This window comes from Gymnogyps californianus, chromosome 3, assembly GCF_018139145.2.
Source record: "Gymnogyps californianus isolate 813 chromosome 3, ASM1813914v2, whole genome shotgun sequence".
In the NCBI taxonomy this organism is placed as follows: Eukaryota; Metazoa; Chordata; class Aves; order Accipitriformes; family Cathartidae; genus Gymnogyps; species Gymnogyps californianus.
This window is the reverse complement of record NC_059473.1, coordinates 35,924,238-35,946,191: the sequence shown is the minus strand read 5'-3', so window position 1 is coordinate 35,946,191 and position 21,954 is coordinate 35,924,238. Positions and strand designations below refer to the sequence as shown.

Below are 21,954 nucleotides of genomic sequence, written 5' to 3'. Positions count from 1 at the left end.
TTAGGCAAAAGTGATATCCTGGATTGTGTCCATGAGAATTTTAATGTTAGAAGAGTTGAGGCCTTGTACCCCTTTCAGGAGAAAACTTTACTTGGGTGCCTCTTTGTATATTTATGCATAACTTTCGCTGCAAAAGTTTTACTATTGTGCTTGCTTTCTTTAGCACCTCAGGTTTTTTCACAAGCAGCAGAATGATGGAAAATGCAATTATACTATTTTTTCTACCCCAGATCTAACCAGAATAAACTAGTGAAAAGCTCCATAGTGTCTGGCTCATTCAGTATCATGTGTGAGTTCTCTAAGGGGTTTTTTTTTGAATGCTTTAAGGGGTTTTTTTTGGATGTGATTGATTTCCATTCCATGTCACACAGTAGTGATTGAGAAAACATCTCCTCCTCTGCCTGTTGAAGTTGCTCCTGAAGTCTCTACTTCGAGTGCAAGTCAAGTAATTGCACCTACTCAAGTTACAGGTATTGTACTTGCTTTTTAGAACTAAAATAAATTAAGAAATGACTGTGAGTTCCTGACACTATAACTTGTTCCATGCTGCTTCTGAATTATAATAGTGAAGAGAATGTAGCTGTAGAACAGAAAGGAATACCCTGAGGAGAGATAGAAAGTACAGAACAGCACAGCAATGAGGGTACTGTCAACAGAGCCAGGACTGGGCCCTCCCAGGATCTACCTGCCATTTTTGTGCCCACAAATAAACGATAGAAGGAAAAATTAATAATTCCACCTCAGATTACATGATCTTCAACCAAAGTCTAGAACCGAAGACTTCTTGGATACAAGTCAGGTCTTTAGATAGTCTGCACATGTGTTCATGAAGTATATGTGACCGTGTTCTTTGAGGGATGTAGACTTCATGGGATGTAGGTCAGCATGTTCTACAAAAAGCAGATGAGGAGTTACTGTAAGATCTATTTTGAAAAGTTCTTTTGATATTTGTGCTTCTTCCTTTTTTGACATATTAAAGTTGCCTTTTCTACATCCATGTGTCAGAAGTGAAAATAACAAAAATGCAAGTAATGCTCCTGTCATAGCTGAAAATTGTGTAAGTGATGGCTGTGTCCAAAAGGCATGAAAATTTCACTTGCTGTAAATTTGAGAACAAAAAGGTGAACGTACTATGTGTGTATACATGAGAGTACTACAATGTCACATTGGCTAGTCTCTGAGAATTAACACAGGCTTTGAAGTAATTGCAATATCCAGGTAAATACTTCAAGATGCAGTATTGTATATGGTAGAGGGTATCTAGGCCTACCAAGAGGTTTCCCAATTTGCACTCACAGGGAGAAATTGCCCATGCTTTAATAAAAGTTTAACTCTTCAAAGAAGGCTTTCCTTCATGCAGGAATGGATTTTTGAGTTGCACACAACATGCACAGGGTCTAAATCACCCAGTTGTTTGAAGTACGATTCTGTCTGCAGTTAAATCCTGAATCTACTGTAAGAGTAGAAAAAGTATCCTGTCCTTCTGTAAGCATTCAGCTGCCTCCTTCAGTTACCTATGGGATTCATACCATTTCATATGGGATTGATGAATTACAGTTCGTCAATCCCATATGAAAGTTCTACTAACAGTGATTGTCAAACCAGAATTTGGAAGTCAGCTCTGCTGTGACTGTGCCCCTTCTGCCAGCCAGCTCCCTGCTTCCTTACAGGGAGAGGAAGTTACCCTGCTGGGAACTCACATCAGTTGGAAAAAAAAATAGTAGTTTTCCGTGTTCTGCTGTTTTTTCTTTCCTCAAGAAAAGGAGTGGAACTAGAAATTGCTGTGTGCTATAAACAAATAAATCAATCTGTTCGGATACAGTTCCAAGTGTTGTTCAGGTATTTAAGAGATAGTAAAGTACAAGTGAAGTAAGATTTGTAGGACAAAATCCTAAACTGGATTTAAAAAACTGAATGCAGGTAGAGTTGAGAAGTTTTTGAGTGCCTTAATTCTGTACTTCAAGATTTAGTTAAATTTAAATGTAACCTATTTCTAAATAGTCTGGATAGTTGATTCTTCTTTACAGATGATAACTTCTTTTTCAGGAATTACTATTTCATGCTACTGTATAACCTTAGTTTAAATTGCAACTAAACACAGTCATTAGTATTTTTTGCAGTAACACATACGCTTCGAGAATTTCTAAAACTACTGTAAGGGTTTAGCATCCAATGCTGCCCGTATCTGAATCATCTTATCTTACAAAATACATCAAAGCCATTAACAGATGAGTATTCTGTAAAAATAATCAGAAACCCACTACAGTTATTTTCTTAACCTTCAATGCAAAGGGTAAATCATATGAATTTTTATTTTATATTATCTTCATTTTACTTTATTTTTTATGTACCCATTTATAGATCTTGGATGGGACATGAGAATATGTCACTAGAAAAAGCCTAGATGGTTTCTAGATTTTTCCAGATAAGGTATCCGTTACAGAAACTCAGGACTTACAAACTTGATTTACACTTGTTTTTAGGCCTGATCTTTCTACTTGGATTACAGAATATTGTGCACTTACTGAACTATGTGGGAGAGTTTAACGTTAAACTTTTTTTTGTTTGCTTAGAAATCAACGAATGTACAGTTAATCCTGATATCTGTGGAGCAGGACACTGTGTTAATTTGCCTGTGGGATACACTTGCATCTGCTACGAGGGGTACAAACTTAACGATCAGCAGACAAAGTGCTCTGGTATGAATGGACGCTTTCAAAAATCTGAAATAACCATGGTGTGAAATGCTTGAAATGTAGAGTCTGGTCAGGGGAAATATGGTACAGAGCAGTCAGGAGTTGCTTCCTCTACTGAATGCTTCCAAACTACACAGGAACTAGTTTTTGTATGTCAAAATTTGCCAGCTAGTCTCTGATATAGCCTTTCAGCTGCTCAGAACTGAACGTGAATTTAATTAAATCAAATGAAAGCCTTTCCCGTTGTGAGATGAGAGAAAAAGCCATTAGACAGACCATCTCTTCTCAGCTTTATATCAGGTATCTAAAATCGTCAGACTGCTAGGAAGAAATACACTTCTGTTTGGAAAAAGAATGACTGAATTAGTGCCTGTTTCTCACAATGATTTACCCAGCTACCAGCTCTGCAGCTGGACTAAATCCAGTCATTTTGTTAGGTCTTTCCTTTCAACCTTCTGCTGAAAAGAGAAAGCGTATCTTAAACATCCCAGAAGCACATTAGGAGATCTGCAAAGTGAGGTCTTCATCCCCTTCTAAGCTAGTAAGTTCTGCAACAGAGGGATCTGATGAACATGAGGCAGAGCCCAGACTGGCTCTACATGAGCCATTTCAGATTTGGAAGCAGCTGTATCGGTATCTTTCTGTCATTCAGAGTATGCTGGTTCCTCTGTAACTTGGATCGGAAAGAGTTTATTATATCATGTTGCCAGATTATATACTATCACCTTTTCGTACTACCAAAAGTTCAGTAACTTCACACTGATACGCGTGATATCAGGTGCAAATACAGTATTAACAAGTAATTTACACACATACACAGCCAAATGGCAACTTAAAATCCTTCCGTTTCATCCAAATTGTGTTAATGTTCCACGCTTGCAGCTTGTGCTCAGCTTGCACTCAGTGTAGTGATTTGGATAATAATCATGTCACATTCTTCAGGCCAATGTAATATTCTTATAGTCTAGGCCAATAAGAGCATTTTTTTCCAACCAAAACTATTTAATGCATCTTTTTTTGCAGCTCTGAGGGAGAGGAAAACATATACTTTTTCAAATAGTTAAAATAATTACAAGATCAGTCTTTTCAAAAGCGTGGCATAGAATGCACAAAAAGAATCACAACTAAATATGTTATTCTATAGTCTTATGGTTTTATTTCTTTTATAGATATTAATGAGTGTAATCAGGCACCCCATCTCTGTTCCCTTGGACGCTGTGAAAATACAGAAGGAAGTTTCCTATGTATTTGCCAAGCTGGTTTCATGGCCAGTGAAGATGGAACCGACTGCGTTGGTAATTACTAGTCTCCTTTATAGAAAATAAAACCACAAAAATGAATCAAGAAGCTTATCTAAACCCCCCTAAAGTCCCCTTTTCAGCTTTTTTCCTCAATGTCATTGGTACTGGACTGATGTCTGGAAGTGTTTTTAACTGTCTCTCACCAGGTATTGTGGTGAGGAAAATATTTGAGTAGCTCCTACTACATTTCAAAATTATTATTTGTTGAAAAACAAGAATTTATTCAGTATCATGTTTGTTTAGAAAAATTACCGTTTAGTAAAAACACCTTCTGTGGTGGAAAATACAAATATTCAAAACTCTTTCAATCACTAGCAGCTGTAACAAACCATATTTTTAAATATGGCTGCAAACAGCCTGAATTGGCTGTGATCTTCCTCAGGTTAGCGCTGCCTTGGGCGCAATATACACACAGTGACACACGCTGTGTTTGCAACCACAGGGCTGCTCACTGGCCTTCTTCCTACAGCCTGGTTGTTTCTAGATCTCATTCTCTCTGCGATTACAAGCAGTGAGGTAAAGATGGAACTGCTCAGTAAGAACAGCTGTAGGGCTGTGTCTTGCAAACAGCTTCAAAAATCCAAACTTACTTACTTATGTTTAATTAAAGCAGAGTTTAGAGGAGATGCAAGCATTCAGTAATTTCACGGTGAAGCAAAGTTTCTCTTCACTTCTCTTTTTCATCTGCAGATTTTGATGAATGTTCAAGACCTCATACTTGCGGGGAAGGCTTTTGTATAAATACTGTTGGCTCATACAGATGTGAATATTGTGATAGTGGATACCAAATGAACAGGAGAGGTGAATGTGAAGGTAGGTTTGGACTCTTCACCAGTAGTAATACAGTACCACTTGCCAAGCCAAACAACTGCAGTAGGATGAGCCATTTGTTTGCATTGACTGCTGTTTCTGATCTCAATAGAAAACTTTACATCTGTTTCTTTATTTTTCAAGAAATCTGGCCATTAGATGGAAATATTAAAATAACACAGATTTTTTTCATTTTTAACTTAATATTTTTCTACCTGGTATATTTCTTTTCATTCCTTTCAATCTCCATTTGCTATTTGATTTCAGGTGGAATGTCTTGGCACAGTGGTTTTATATCTATTTGTGTTCAGAGTTCCCTTTCCCTTTCCCACTCTGTGCTTATTTCCCTGGGTAATTTCTCTAGCTTAATCTTACTGCTGGATTTCTCTCACAGCTACTTTCTTCAATTAATTTGCCTTCAGATCATTTAACTTCCCCCTGTACACCAGCTGAAAATGGCAGAATGTTCAAAAGGACATTGCTTGTTTTATGATGGATGATGAAGTGAAGTTACCATTTATTCATTTCACAAAACAATGCCAAATGTTACTGCTGTTTGGAATGATTAACATTGCCTGCTGTTCAAGGGAGGCTTAGCACGACAGCTTGCGCTGCAAAGGGAGAATTCTTAGAGGGTGCAATCTTAAACAAGAAACCTTTTTGAGTACTCTCCAATCTTTTCAGTTATTTGATGTCTGGAACCACAATACAATTCCTATTATTTAGATTTAAGACGCTGCAAAGGAGTTCCCCCACTATGGACAGAACCACGTCAGGACAGCTATTTTAACAGCTCTTGCTATGGAATCTCTTGACTTCACTGTTAGTCCTTCCCTGCATACTTTACCAAGTTTCTGTTTCAAAAAAAAAAAACAAAACAAAACCTATCATTTTTTCTATATTATAACAGGTAGCAAATGATAAGTTGACTTTTTTAAATTTTGGTAATATGTATCTAGCCCGTATTTCATGTTGCAGGAGATCCTAGGACATCTGACCTTCAAAACTTCACATTATTTTTCAGTGTGATATTTTTGCCTTTTTTGCTGTTCTTTTTTCAACTTGAATTGTGAACTAAAACCCACAAGCAGCCATTTCATTTTAAACATAGTTTTGTTCATGCTTTAGTCTAAATTACTTAGGGCAGAATAAAATTGCTAACATGTTAGGTTGCCTAGCAAATAAGCAACTTAAAGCTGCTGTGGATATATTTGCTGCTCTGAGCATTGCTAAAAGATTCCTCTTTCTATTCAGACAATTTTTTTAATTTAAATAAATGTTTCACACACTCCACTCTTACAACTACTTTTTCCAAATCTTCTCTGTCAGTAGGGAATCTGTGATTACAGTAGGCTAGAAATCAGAATATCACAGTGCATCAGATTCCTTATTAGCTTGTATTTTAAGTAGTGTGGTGGTAGTCCTCTATCATTTAACTTAACAATATATAATTTCTGAAACCAAATTCTCTGTTGAAAGTTATTTAAGGTTGCTTAAGGGAAAAACCCTCCTACACTAAATCCATCAAACCAAGGAAATGACGCATTCGGGGAATCATTTCACCATGTCATTACACCTACACGTTATAGTCACCCTATTGACAGATTCCAGATTCCACAAATAACTCCTTTCCACCTCCTCCACACTTCAAAACAAAGGCAAGAATCCTCCAAGCTGCACACAATACACATAGTTTACTTACACTTCCTCACTCCATCTTCATTCTGCCTTCAAGCTATACTCACGCAATCTCTGTCGTGGGCCTAGCCTGGGAAACAGTGCATATATGTCATTGTTGTAGAGTCTGGTTTTTATGTAGAACAGTGTTATAGGTATAGCTGAACATCATTGCATACAATTAAGTATTCGCATAAAATCTTCTTGTGATTTCTTTAAGCTTTGCAGCTTTAGACTTTATTTGGACTGAAAATTTCTGTACCAAATACATCATTCGTGTTGTGTGTTTTGAGGGCAGATACAGTCCAGACAGTTCTGAGAACAGCTTTCAGCAGAAGTGGATTTTTTTGTTAATTAAATAAAAAAATCTCACAGCAGTTTCACTGAGAAACGCTTGCGGGTCTGCATCGTAGCAGCTGAAGAGGCCTGTTGCTGTTGTTATGAGAAAGTATTCTCAGCTGGACAATCATGATTCTATGAAAAATTGTGATTTGCCCACAGCCAGTGAGTTGTTTGGAGCTGGGATGTACAATTTTCTGAAGGTTGGAGCATTGTCCAGTTAAATTACAAGTGTTGGAGGCTACTTTCCTTCTGTGAGCTTGTTCCCAAAGCTAGGAGTAAATTGCCTCCCTACTCTCTGTGCTGGAGTAGCAGTCCTTAATTGCAGAATACACAACTGCTAGGCTTGGGGCAGGGAAGGGACAAGAGCTTAGGAAGCTGGGTATAGAGGTGACTTTGACAATTTCATTAGTTCTTTGCACTGCATGAAGCAAGTATTTGGTAGGAAAGATTATAATTATTGTGTAATTAAAGACCATATTATAAAATGATAGTCAAGTACGGGAGCAGACTGGAATGAGGCTGCCCACGCAGTTTTAATTCCAGCATCTTCTGACCATTGGTCACTTGACAGCAACTTGTCTTTGAATGTCATTTTTGTATGCAGTCTCTTTTAGATTGCATATATTGCATGGATTGTGGGTTTCTTTGGTGCAGGATAAGAAGTTCTTGGTAGATGCTCAGAGCCTGGACGTGAGATCCATGAGTTTTTCAGGACCTATCTCTTGTTTTGTCATGGGTAAACTAGGACCTCTCCTGATGCAACAAGTCCCTCTTATCACCCTAAACATTGCCAGCCTCAGTGATGTGTGTGTTGCTTCTGCTTTCTTTCAGACATAATTAACTCCCTACTCCATGTAAACATCTTTGATTACCATTCACACAATTAAATTCATAGTCCACATAAAACTTACATGCTGCATAACTGTAGGACACTGAAGAAACCAAACTACTCTTTGCTTTGAGAAGCCAGAGTTACAATTTATTGTTGTTGCAATGCATTTCCAAAGTCTCTTGAGACTGACTATAGGAAGAACCTCAGGACACTTCAGTATGGTAAAGGGATGACGTAAGCAAAGTTATTCTTTCCTAGCTAAGCCAGAAATCTGATCTGCTGTATGTTATGGAGGGCCGACCAAAGATTCACAGTGTAACAGAAAATTCAGATTCGGTTGCATGTACTATGATCTAATTTATTTCTCAGAGATGCCCCTCCGCTGGTACAAATCTGCGTGAATCTGTACCTTCCTGGGTCTCTAACAGATAAAGTACACAACTCTTTAAATGTATTAGTATAACATAAGCACAGTCAGAATAATCAGATTAGTTTATTTTTCAGTGTTCTGTTATGGCTTTGATGGGTATTTCCTTTTATCTTCTCTTTTGAAGACATTGATGAATGCCTGACTCCAACTACTTGTCCAGATGCGCAGTGCATTAATGCTCCTGGCTCTTACCAGTGCATTCCTTGCAGAGTGGGATTCAGAGGCTGGAATGGACAGTGCCATGGTATGTTCAGTACTCTTTGTATCTGTGGTTATAGTTCTTGTTCCGAGATGCTGTATTTCCTGTTCCGTCAATGTTACAACCTGATGACAGCACTGCGCCCTGGCTCCCCATTTCATTCAATAATAATTGAAAATATGAGATTTTGGAAATGACTTCATGTTCTCAGACACAGTATATGTGAGGAAATTGTGTTTGACTGTAGATAAGTGAACACTGAATCTAGACTGCAAACCATACAATTATAATTACAAAACAAAATTCTTGAAATAGAAAATTTAGAACTGAAAGGGATGTATTAGTGAAATGCTAGTAGGCCATTGTTTGGAGGTACTAACAAATGGAAGAAACATGAGAGTGCTCACACATCAGTGTGACTGGCAGGCTTTTCAATAGGATATGGGAGTTTACTCACAAAGCATATTAATAAAACTTCTTAATTATCTGTTCTTCCAGCAAAACATTAGCACATCTTAAAGCAGCTTGTCTCACTTTAGGTTTTTAGGACAGATTTCTCACATTATAGTTTTGTTGATTTGTTTTTAAATGTTAGATTTTTTTTTTTTCCCAAATCAGTTTTGGCTATTTAAGTAAGGAAGAGCAAATGAATCCATTGTGTAAAAAGAAATAATCTTTTGCAGTTTTGAGTGCCACTTCCTGGGGCACTACCAGAAACTTAAATTTGACCTCAGTTGTGAAGGATCTGCTGTCTGTTGTGAATCCTCCTGTCTACTCTGTGTGTAACACATGCCCTATAATTTGTGATGACTGGAGTAACCATGTTACCTAAACAGGTGTATAATAACCTACATAGGGGCTGTTTGCATTAATGTTGTAGGTCAGATTGGCAGTGTACTTCCATAGCTTATTTCCTAATCGCTCCCAATTGCTGTGATTTGGTTCAGTTCATGAAGCAGTCTAAGAGCATTGTTTTGGTTGAAATAGCTCTGGAAGATGGGCATCTACTGTGCTCCAGCTACAAATGGGCTTTTGATTGGTGGAGCCAGACTAGAGCCAGGTTGCAGTGAAGCAACTGAAAAATGTATGGTGTGGCTATCAGAGCCTCACCACCAGTTTTGCTGTACAGATTACACCTTTTTCAACCACCCTATTTTCTAAAGAAGACATGTTGTAGCATATTATTTCTATCTGAACGTATCTGCCTGTTACAATTTATCAGCATGTTATAGCTGTATTATTTGGTCTTGTCATTTGACTTATTGTGGAGGAAGGTATTTCTCAGGTAATTTCATGGATTTTAATGGAATTATAGCAAGATATGAAACGTTTACAACAAACTGATGTGGTTCACTTAGCACACATTACTCCATGTTCATCTTTGTTTTGCTCCTTCCCACCTGCCTGGATTCCTGCTGCCCTTGCAAAGAATGTGGCATATGCACTCTGTTAGAAAAGTTTCCTCTTACTTAATTCCTTTTTTGCAAATGTAAAGTTGACTTAATTTTGCATTCTTGCCCAATATCAAGCTTGATTTCTGTACCTAGTTATGAAAATAGCCTGGTTGAAAATGCCATGGCATAACTTTCACTTGTTTCATTATTGCTAACCGGGTTAGGAGGAGCAGAACGAGAGAAAAGAAGTCACTGGTCTGCTCAGATTTACAAACAGAACAAAGTCGTGTAAGGGATAAGTCTTGGTTCCAAGTTGCTGATACTTTTTTTCCTTGTATTACTGCATGCAGTTTCCCTTTTTCCTTTGTTTTATTAAATGTTCTAAGCCTAGACATCTCACTCACATCATTAGTGATGTGATCAGTCTTCATTTTTTGTTTATCCTAGACTTACATCATGTTGGAAATAAGCCATACACATTTTAGAAAATGTAATGCAGACAGCTTGTCTTAAATCTGTAGCTTTGCAATGTGGTACAATTTAAATGCACTGGAAAGGAAAATATTTCCCAAGTTATCTATGAAGGGTATTTAAATCCATTGTTCCATAAATTTATTTGTTTCTGCTGTTAGTTTAGGTCAGTTGCAGCTCTGGTGGTTTTCCCCAGTGCTGTTTTCAGTATTTTTTTTTTTTTTTTAACCTCACCTCATTCCTCTGCCTGCACTTTATGCCCTAGAAAGTCTAGTGTAACAATTCTACACTTCTTTGATGCTATTGATATTGTAATCTTCCAGGATTTAAAGCCAGGAACATAACCACTTTTGTTTAATAAAGGCAAGTCAATCAGTTCACTTCAAACTTACGTAGAATACCTTTAATTGCAGTTTAGGTGGGAATATCCAATGTGAGATGCATATTGGAAGAAATTAGAAATGACACCTGCACACCCTGCCCCCTCATTGTCTTGAAATTGCTACTGTCCCAGGTCCCTGAATGCGTTTGTGTTGTACAGGGACTATTTGAAATATTTTTTTTAAAGTTTACTTGCAATCACTGATTTTTTTTTTTAATCTTTCTCTCTCCACATTTGCACATTCAACTAAAATGATATGTCATGATGTAGAATGACAATAAAGTAGCATGTGAATCTAGAGCACGCTTCTGTGTGTTGATGAATAAATGAAAAAAAAAAACTAGGTTGACAAAACTTGCTAGACTGCTTCATCCTCATGGTTATCATTGTGGTGGATTTTGCAGCTATGTGGTTAACTAACAATATTCAGCTTGTACAGCATTAGGGACCCCATCAGAAGCTTTCGAAACTAATACAGAGGTCAGCAGAGCTGATCCGTATACCTCCAGCCCTAGTGTAGGGAGCTTCAGCAGAATCAGTTACAGTTTTGGGCTTCATCTCAGAAGATTTAGGTTCTGTTCCTGTCTTTTCTGCTGGCTTTATAGGAAAGTCTGTTGATCTTCAAGTCCCATCCAAAAATCAGAAATAATATTGCAGGCTTCATTTTCAAGTAGCTTGGAGATAAGTAGATTAATTTGAATCTGAGAAGCAGGTTTGTTATTCAGTTGGAAATTCGCGTGCCTGACTGCTGAATTAGGTTCTCTGTGTTTTAACAAATTCTTGAATTAGAGCATTGATCATATACACTGAGAGCAAAGGTTGTGTTTTGTTGAGCAAGCACATTTTGCAACAGTAGGAATCTGAGAAATTAGTCTTGCAGAAGGGTGTAAGTAGTATTGCCTACTGAACTGCCATAGCAGAGCACCTTTGGATCTGTACTGTCGTCTCTCGGGAGGATGCCACTTCGTGTTCTTGGCCAGGCTGCAACAGGACATCTTATTTACAGAGTTAGAGGCTGAAGTGAGGAAACAAGAATTGTAGGTCATTTGAAATATGGACAATAATGGTGATTTTGTTTGTGTCTGGGGAGAGATGGGCTTTGTCAAAGTCAGATTATATAGGAGCTTGTAAAGAGCCATGAATGATAAATATATATAAGGAAAATAGTTACTGCAGATATTCACAATAGCTAATAAGAGCTATGATGATGATTTAAAGACCTCCAGTCTTTTTCCAGCTCTCCCTGTGCTACAGCTGCCTAAATAGCTCAAGTGCCTCAAATAATCAGTAGTTTTACTCTTTTATGTTGACGGATTTTGTGTGCTTTGTGGTGGCAAAAGACAGGATAATTGGGAGTAATATGATTTCTGGCACATAAAGGCAAATAAGGTGTAATTCTTTTTGTGCATCAGTGAAGCTGAAAAACATAGCTTTTTCCATATGAACAGGGACACCTGCTTGCTGTTAACTACATCCCCAGAATAAATAAATAAAATTTTAAAATTAACTTTTTTTTTTTTTTAGTGAAAACCACTCCTAGGAAAAAGACAATATTGATTATTTTAGAATACTGAACTAACTCTGGCTGGGTTTATAACAAAAGATGTTATTTATTTATATGTTTGCTTTTTTCTTTGTTGATTTATACAAATTGCATTCAAAAGGAATTCTTGAAAATTATTCTTAAACAGTAATGTAGCAATTTTCATGTTGGCTAAAGAGAGTGGCCCATCTAGTTGATACCATTCTTTCAGAGAGTGATGAAAGTAGGTGTCTATGGAATAGCTTATAGAAAAAAAGTTTCTTTCAAGTCCTCCTGTAAATAAAGGATGGTTTGTGACCAGGAAGAGAGATTTTGCTTCTAAAACTTTTGTTATAAAGGCATAATCCAATGGAGTTCCTTGTTGCCCAGATAGAGTAGCCTTTCAAAGGGACCTATGTGAAGTGCAGAAATCCCCTTGAAATTCTTCAGGTGTCAGCTAAGTCCTTTAGAACCTGCCTCCTTTAAGTCAACTTGAAAAATGTCATCTAAGAAGGTCTCACATGTATATGTGTTTCGTATAGTCTTTAGTTATGCACTGGAGAACTCCTCTAAATCCTGTACATTAATCGACCTAGCTTTAAAAAACAGGAAAAACTCAAAGCAGAAAATGTGGTTGAGGTCTGTTCTAGCTTCCAAGAGGACCTGCCTGTTCCCTCGCACCCATAGGTAAGCTCCAGGTAAACAAGCAGAGGCAGCAGGTTGGGGGATTCTGACCAGAGCACATGTTTTAAAAATGGTTTCAGAGAGAATAGCTTCTAACACAGCCTTGCCAGCATGAGCTGTGTCTGCTTTTCTGGATTGTTCCTTGCAATAGCAAAAGGATTAGTGATAATGCTTACAACGTGTTGGCAGCTGCTAGTGCTTTTATCACAGGTACGTATCCTAAGAGTAAATCTGTTTAATGCAAGAATGAATGTGCCAGCACTTGCTGACCTCTTCTCTATACTAAAACTGCACTGGTTTAAGCTACTGTGGGAAAATTATGGGCAAAATAATGTTATTCAGGTAAGGATGATGTGGACACAGTTAGTTCATAGTGCAACCCCTATTTAAAAAAAAGAAAATAAAAGGCAGAAAAAGGTTTCTTAGCCTAAACTGCAGTCCTTGCAGTACTGGGATGAAAGCATTGTTTTAGTCATGTGGGCTCTGAGTATAGTTGAGTGTTTGAGCACAAGGCAGCTCAAGTTCAAATCCTTTTTTTTAAATCAGAATTGCTGCAGAATTGTCAAGGTCAAAATATACAGGAAAACTGATTATAGCCATGCTTATGGCAGAATTTGAATAAATTCCCAAGCTCAACTGAAAGATGGTTGTACCCAAGTTAATTATACACTTACGCTTTCTTTGTATTCATAGATATAGATGAATGTCAGTATGGCAATCTCTGTACAAATGGACGTTGTGAAAATATGGAGGGGTCTTTCAGATGTATTTGTGGCCAAGGTTTCAGACTCTCTGCATCAGAAGATCAGTGTGAAGGTAGGAAAAAAATATGATTAAAATTCATAAGGCTGCACTTACCTTTTAGATAATATTTTTCATCTAATAGTATTCTCTTTAATGGAGAAACAACAAACGTAGAAACAACACTGAAGCTAAATAACCAAAAATGTAAGAATATGTATTTCCGTTTTATGGCTTCCATGGTCACATTGTAGATTTTGACATTTGTTATAAAGCAAATCAAGAACGTGTAGTAATATTTATATTGCTAAATTGGAATTTCTGCAAAATCCTTGGCATTTCTGTCGTTTTGGAGGTTTGGGGACAGTGGCTTTCACTGGCTTAATTGCTTTTCTTTCTATCTTTTTTTTCTTTCATGTGGGTGAGTGGAATCAAAAAACCCAGGCTGCACCCTCTTGGAACCCAGCAGTGTCAGTTAACACTAGCTGATGCCTGCATTGGTGTCCCTGCATTTCAAGTAGTACATTTAGTAGAGAGAGAGTTTGGTGTCGTATTTCTAAGAACAGTACCTGTACCTCCAAAGTGTCAGATTCTGCGTTTCTTCCACATCTAAAATTCCCATCGGGACTGCTCCAGTGGAACAAAATTACGTCTGAAGTCAAGCAGAGTAGTCTGAGAGAGAACCTAGAGTGTATACAGGCGGTATGAATAGCCCTCTCCTTAGGGAGAGGGGACTTCTTGAAACCTCTCCCCAAAGGTGAAAATCTGGGAGAATGTCTCCAAGCTGTGGAAGCACACAGAAACCTGAACATTCCTTGTCAGATGTTGGTTTTTCTTCTTTTCCCTTCCCCCCACCCTTCCCTAAGTGTCTGTGTATAGCACCAAACACTTTCAGACTTCTAAGTGCTAAAAATAATACAGTAAAACTAAATGATCGTTCATGTAAATTTGTCAGGAAGTTTGAAACAAAACATCAGTGTAAGTTAAGTGCCTTGAGTGAGTTAAATGTGCTGTCCAGGACACAGAGCAGACTGGTCTTGGGGAAAGTATGTAGACAAAGTTTGACTGCTTCCTCTGAGCCTTTCATGGAAAAGGGCCCTTGCCAAGCTGAGCTGGCATGTACAGACTGTTCTTAAAGTGCACCCTTCTAAAGTAAGGACCCGTACACATGCCCAGATGCTTCATGCAGCCCCACAGATTTTGGTGATCCTTAAACTCAAAACTTCTGTGGTCGCAAGGGACCATTACTCAAGAGGTCAGACTACGTAGCCATAACACAGACCTGAAAACCTCATTGAGTAACTTTCTCCTGTTTGAATTGGAGTATATTTTCAGAAGGACATTCAGCCATGCCTAAATCTTAGAGGTGACTAAGAATCTACCATATCAATTTAATTACTGTTCCTTAACAAGTATTTTATAAGTAAGAGAGGGAAAACAGGCTTCCTAGCTCAAACAAGACGTGTGCTATGTTCTGAATTCAAAGTGCCACTCCCCTCCAATATTTTGAGTTTTTCATAGGAAAATTTAAGCTTCATGTTCAAGTCCATCTGTTAACCCAGGCTGACCCCAGTTTATGAGAACTGAAGCACTGAGGGATTAGCAGTGCTTGTGGAAGCAGAGAGACATTTCCCCATACTTAGAGGATTAATACTGTTACAAGGCAAGTATTTAAAGGAGCCTTAAGGTACAACTTCATAGGGGAACAGCCTGTCAGTGTGCATCTGAAAACCACACCCTGTTAAAAGGTGGTGATCCTGCTGGAAAGTATTTTGTGGGTTTTGCTGACTCACTGGAGTGGCTGGCTTGTTACCTTTGCCGGATATAAGAGAAACAAAAGCAGCTCTCAAGCAGCATGTGTGTGTATCCATTTGTGCATTATGGGATATATTAACACTACAGGAGAGAATGCTGAATGCAGTCAACTCAAGGAAAACATCCAATCTGCAATTTCATGTATTTTTATGCATTATATTGACTGTCTGCATTTGTTAATAAATAAGACTAAGAGAAGCAGTACTGGATATTGACACTCTGCTTTGCTGTTTTGTTCGGAACTGGTTATTGCACCATTCTAATTTACTAATCATAATTGGTATTTTCCGAGGTGTTACATTTTCACTGTCTCTTCTGCTACAGATATAGACGAATGCCAGCACCGATCACTCTGTACAAATGGACGCTGCAGGAACACAGAAGGATCTTTCAGATGTATTTGTAGCCAAGGCTACACATTATCATCTACTGGAGATCAGTGTGAAGGTAAGCTTGTGGACTTAAGCTACGGATTCATTTTTTTTCAATAAGATCTTGAGTGTTTCAGCTATAGGCATGAACTCTTTTGAGAATGGGGCAGAAAGATATGTTGGTCCTCTTTCTTCCTCTATACTTTACTGTCGACCATTCAACAGTCCCCACCTACACAGCCACATATTTAACGGATTCTTAGAAATAGTCTCTGTCATCTTTCCACATACAAGAAATCAGCACATGTGTTTCCAACAGTAAGATTGGAAGAGCAGTTGACATTATTACCAAAAACAATTAAGCCTTTCCAAACCTTGTTGCTCAAATTCTGACACAGTGGTTCTGTATTACAAAAGCTTCTGCCAGCATACACTATTCACATGGGGGCCTGCTAAGTTAAAACTTCTTCTCCAGCTGGTTTTGGGAACCTGTAGCCAGCCACCATAATCCCACATGTGCACTAGCAGGAGAAAATATGTAGTATAAGACGAGCTTCAGGGGGATCTGCTGGAGCTGACAGCTTTCACTGTCTCAGAAGGCAGTCTACGTACTGAGCTTGTAAAAACAAAAATAAGAGGTGAAAGATGTTCGGTAAATGTAGGGAGAAATGCTGTCTTATAGAAAACAGAAACATTCTATTATCTCTCAAGTAGAACAATTTAATTGTCCAGTAATTGGCAAACAGATTTTTTCCTAATGAATTATTTCAAAGCTGCTCCCTCTTCTCCATCGTTGGCTATACCATCTGATATGGTATGTCTGCTGCACTACTCATGGTCACCTTGAGCATGTGAGATTACTTACTAGCGAGCTCCAGAAAAGATTGTACCTCCATTGCTTCCTTATCTTACCCTAGGGGGAAAAAAACCTGTCAGTTAAGGTCTCACTGTACATGTGGTATTAGCACATAAAAGCTTTCCAGTCTCTGTTGTGCTTTCTGTAGCTGCTGATGCCATGGAAGAGACAGCTTCTTACTGTGTTTCGACCTAATAGTGTTCTGCTGCTAGATTATCCTCCACACAGCACTGTAGGAGGCAGTTCCCAACTTCTCCCCCGCAGCAATAGGCCAGGAATCCTCCTCTTCAAGTGATCCAGGCAGAAGAGCAGTTCCTCTTGAGCCAAATAAATGCTGTCTTCTCAAGACAAACCTATAATATCAGACCAGATTTTATCATCAATGATGACACTGGATTGCCCACCTTTAATGAGTGACAGCATCTCTTGAAATTCTCACCAACAAGGAATAAGGATGTCTTATAAAATCTCCTCAGCACACTGATACTCTTTGGTACTCACCTGTTTGGAGAATCTGGTCATAGAACAACTTAACACAATCTTCTCAGAGTTCCTGGTGAATATCAGCATCACTTGCATCAGCTCAAGAAATGTGGGCTGATGATGCAAGGCACTAGAAACTTGTGTCAAAGAATTTTGCTCTTGCCTGGCTTCAAGATCCTCATGAGTTGCAACAGATGCAGAGATACTGTGTCAAGAATCAAAGAAAAATGTGGTGGAAGGGATCACTGGTCCACCCTGCCTCCCAAAAGCAGAACAGACCATATGGTGTCATTCCTGACAGGTATTCATCTAACCTGCTCTGAGTAGGCTTCAGCAGATGAGATTCCAAACATCTCTTCAAGCAGCCTGTGCCAGTGCTTTGTTGTGCTTGTGTCAGACTTTCTTTTTTCCCAAATGTGTGATGGTAATCTTCTATTGCTGCAATTTAATTTATGAGTTCTTACCTTGTTCACCTTAAACAAGAAAAGGTTCGTTCTTTCTTCTGCATAGCAGAGAGGGAGATGGTCAGAGTGTGGGATGCATAACTGTTTCAAGCATTTTGGTTCCTTCGGCAAGAAGCCTTACAAACCATCAAGTCTGCAGAGAGAGATTTTGAATTAGTAAATGCTGTTAGCACGTGTGAGCATATGAAATGGTGAGTTAAACCATCTTGTAGTGAAGAAGAGCAAATGAAATATAGAAATGAATTTAAATCCATTGTAGTTGAGGACCAAATGTTTTCCAGAACTTCTCTTCAGACTGCTTTGGTGCATTTCATACAGCCCAAGAAGTCATGGTAACTGTGCTGCTCTCCATCACTATGCAATGGCCTGTCAGGACAGGTCCATGCTTTATCTTCCTTGATCCTGTTCAAGGGCAATTTTCAAGAAAAAAAAATTTCAGAAGCTCTCAAGACAAAAGAAGAGGGATTGGATCATACAAGGAAAAAGGGTAGAACTGCTCCCTCACCCCAGGGTCTTTGTCTCCTTTACAACAGTCTGCTACCAAATCTACACGTTCTCCACCCAGTAACACAGTGCTTAATTTCTGTAGAGACAGTTTGTTCACTGAAGATTTTCATAAATAATACAAGTCCTGCACAAAATCTATTCATCTCTTGAAGTGGAAGAAATTCTTCTGTGCTTTCATTATATCCCTTTGATATTTTCGGAAGTACAGGATATTATGGACTGCTTTTTGCACCTTGGAAACTAAGTTTGAACAGACTATGCTTGTTCTGCTGTCAGTAAGAATGCTTTGTGCAACTGGTTTATCTGCTGTACATTCACCTCTCTTGTTTTTCCTCACCTTGTGATGTAATTATTTTTGAAGGCTCCTTGAAGTATTCAGTGCACATTTAGGGAACTCAGTTGACTACAGGTTTAAATCTCACATTCTTTTCATATCAGCGGAGGTCCTCAGCCTCACAGCCATGTTCCATCTTCATGAAAAGGGCTTTCCTCCTGATTGTTAGTTCAGCCAGATGTGTGCATGGACTACAGGACAGAGCTTCCATAAAGAGAAAATCACCATGAGAAGACATCCAACGTTTCTCCACATGATGGCCTCTGATTTTCGGATTAGCCTATTTACCTGAATGTTTCTAACACTTCACAGAGAAAGCAGGAAAGAGATGACAAAAACTGTGGGTATAGCACAGTACAATTGTGTGAAAAGAACAGAGTGATTCAAATTCTGTCCAGTTTCTCAAAGACTCAGGGATGGACATTTGTCACGTCAGAGGATACCCAAAAATGTATCAGGCTGTAAAGCCAATGTGATTGGCAAATCACTTGCAAGAGATGTGCTTGTTTATTTAATAAGGATTGCTTCTGCTTCAGAAGTTTTCTTAAAAATGTAGCAGCTCAAGAAGCACTCTGCTGGTTTGATCATTATACACTTGTGCAAACTTCTAGGGATATTGCAGAATTTGGCAGAATTATGCTGTGCTCATTTTCAGCTGTGCTTTTTGCAACTGTGGCTGAAGTTTTTGTCTGGAAGTCTTTGCACAGTATTTCACTTGTTTAAGAATAAAGGTAATTTGCAAATAATTATTCTATACGTTGGTGTATACATGTCTCCATGCAGTATACATGCTCTGTATGCGTCCTTGCACTGAACTCTTCAGAAAATGAGAAAGCTGGACTGAGGCCTTCATACCTTCAGTTCTATCTGAGAGCAATAATCCATACGTCCATTCCTATTGTAAATGCCTGTATACCCTGTTATCCAAGGCTGAAGAACTTTTCCCTTCTGCAGTACCTGTAGAGACTTGCTATTATCTGCTTGGAAATTAGTAGCCTGGAAGTACATGACCATCCACAGGTCAGCTGTACGCACAACCTTCCACTTGAAGATAGAAAAAAGAGGTTACTGCCTAGTAGTCAGATGTCTTCAAGATGCATGACCACATGCATGTTTATTTTTTTCTGCCTTACTCTCTCATTCAGCATCTTGTTCTTGAGATGAAGTGACATTGAGACTTTCTGCTCTGTGTTGCTCTGAATACGAGGGAACACAAAGTGTGAGCGCACCTGTGGCCTTGTCTCAACTGACAGGAAGTATGAATATGCACCAGCTGGACTTACATATAGACTGTACATCTCAAAGAACTCAGGTTACTGGAAAAGAGTCTGTCTGAAGCATAGGAGGCTCCAGTGTTCTCCTAGGAGCCTTCAGAGATTTTGCTGGCTAAAATGCTCAAGAGATGCATGTGTAAAGGGTGGTAAAAAGCACTGAACATCTCAAGCATGAGTTACTGTCTCTGAGTTTTCTGGTGATTCTTGTGCAGCAACCATAGGACCTGTGAAGAGTTGCATCAGAGAAAGGGAGGTTTGCATCCTATATGGAAAATAATGCATTTTGACTGAATTTGGCAGAAGACGCCTTCTTGTTGTGAGACTTGGCATTAACTCAGCGCAAGGGAGTCGTTAATTTTTTCTCATGCTCCTAGTCAAAATTAATTGCTGTTTTAAATAAACCACAATTTACTTCTCAGTTGAAAATGATTATAAAACGTGGTTATCAAGAGGTCACAACTTTGTCAGCTTTAAGTGCAGTTTTATCTGCAATAACATTCATTTATGTAAGAAAGCTATCCCTATTTCTTATTTTTTATCAAATAGATTAAATCCCAAGAATAGTTGCACTCTGATATAGTGTGAGCTTTCCAGAGATAAGTGTAGAAATGAGATCATGTCCTCTTTTTTAATTACAATTGTTGTTCATTCCTGCAACGCAGGAAAAAGTTACAATTCTAATCGGCTAAAATCCATGCTTAAGAAATCAGAATAATCAAAGGCAGTGGGAAAAGTCTGTGATAACTGTTTTTCAAAGGAAACTATCTGCATTATCAGAGCAATAGACTCAATGAATTATGAGGTAGGGCACTGTGGAGGCAGGGGAAAGTTGCTTATGAGATGCTTCTTTTATTTGACTCTCATTTTCTGTTTGCTTTTAAAACTTACAGGCACAGTCATCAAATACCTTGTGATCTTTAGCTGTAGTGAAACAAAACAGTATAATATCACTGGAATGTAGGCACTTGCTGAGTTAATCCTGTATCCACAGTAGCTGTGCTCTGTTTCCTCCATTGGGCTGCCTTTAAGAAAGACAACAAGAAGAAAAGATTTGAGGTGGAGACAGTGCCAGTGTCCTGTTCTTGAAATATTTGATTACTTTGTATCTAGTTTGTGTCCTGAAACTTGCCCTGCTATGTGTCAGTCAGCACCTTTATCCAATAGATGTCAAGACACCAGGGCAGAGTCTACAGGCCTGAGGCTGGATGCTGGGAACGTGGTAGATAGGCAGCTGGGAGCTAGACCCTGCGTGCCCTGACTCTGGACCTGGATTTATGGCTTGGGTGCAGCGCTGTGCAAAAGCAGCTATTCAGCTTTGTGACCAAGCTGCTAAGCCTGTGGAAAGGCTGTATCGCATCACGTGAACTGCATGAAAAAGTAACTTAGCACAGCAGTACGCACAGTATGGTCCTTGTCCTACAAGCCTCCTGTCCATGTGGTTGTTTTGTGAGTAGTCTCCACAGGCACGTCTCGTCTGGTGTGACACATCAGCTATGCTTGGGCTTGCCCATGCTCTGGGGGACGCCTGAGTTGGGTCACTTCCGGCTCAGGGATCTCTGTGTAGTGGTCTAAACATGTCCAGAGATGCATATTGCAAACTACAAACTTGCATTAGTAGGCATTTTTTGTGTCTGTCTGCTAAATGTACAGCTGCTTGGATTTCTTTCTAACTGCATTACTGTAACACCGCAGTCACCATTATAGTAGGGTAGAGAGTGGTATAAAGATCTGATATGATAGCTTTCATGAGAGATGCAGGTGGCACGTTAGACATATTTGCTAGGAATAAATGACATACAAACTCAAATTTTAAAGCTCTCAGAAATACAAGAAGTTTGATGATACGATGAAAGGGAAATTAAAAGGACATGCTAAAGTGTAGTGAACTTGATTTCCACACACGCACACAGTTACTAAAGGGCACTGTTAAAAGTTTCATCAGTTTTTACATCATCTAATAATTCAGTTACATTTTTATTTCAGATGTTGATGAATGCCTTCAAGACAGTGATATTTGCCTTGGAGGAAACTGCATGAATACTGACGGGTCTTACAAATGCACTTGTCCAGATGGTTTCCAGCAGATAGCGAGTAGGGGATGTCAAGGTATGAAATAGCTATAAAAAATGCCTGGATCATTATTTTAAATGTGCAAGTTTGTAAGCATAACTTGTGATAGTCACCGATGATGCTAAGGAAGAGAAACTCATTTTATTTATCGTTTGTAGTACTTTCTTACTCTCCTCATTTTATATTGCTCTCTGTAAATATATGCTGAGAAATTATTTCAAGAAGCTGAAATCTCCGCCTTCATAACTTGAAAGAGAATCTATATTAGAACTAACAGACATACAGTGCTGCATTTTCCC

At 38.6% G+C, this 21,954-nt stretch overlaps 1 protein-coding gene across 1 annotated transcript in view; it reads left to right on the top strand.

Annotated features, from left to right (window-relative positions):
* Positions 1-21,954, top strand: part of LTBP1 (latent transforming growth factor beta binding protein 1) — a 185,897-nt gene that overhangs the window by 137,952 nt on the left and 25,991 nt on the right. Inside the window, exons 15-22 of the mRNA XM_050895158.1 lie at positions 372-470; positions 2,574-2,699; positions 3,866-3,991; positions 4,688-4,810; positions 8,213-8,332; positions 13,434-13,556; positions 15,621-15,743; positions 21,569-21,691. Of these exons, the coding sequence (XP_050751115.1) occupies positions 372-470; positions 2,574-2,699; positions 3,866-3,991; positions 4,688-4,810; positions 8,213-8,332; positions 13,434-13,556; positions 15,621-15,743; positions 21,569-21,691 (963 nt within the window). The remainder of the gene's footprint in view (positions 1-371; positions 471-2,573; positions 2,700-3,865; positions 3,992-4,687; positions 4,811-8,212; positions 8,333-13,433; positions 13,557-15,620; positions 15,744-21,568; positions 21,692-21,954) is intronic.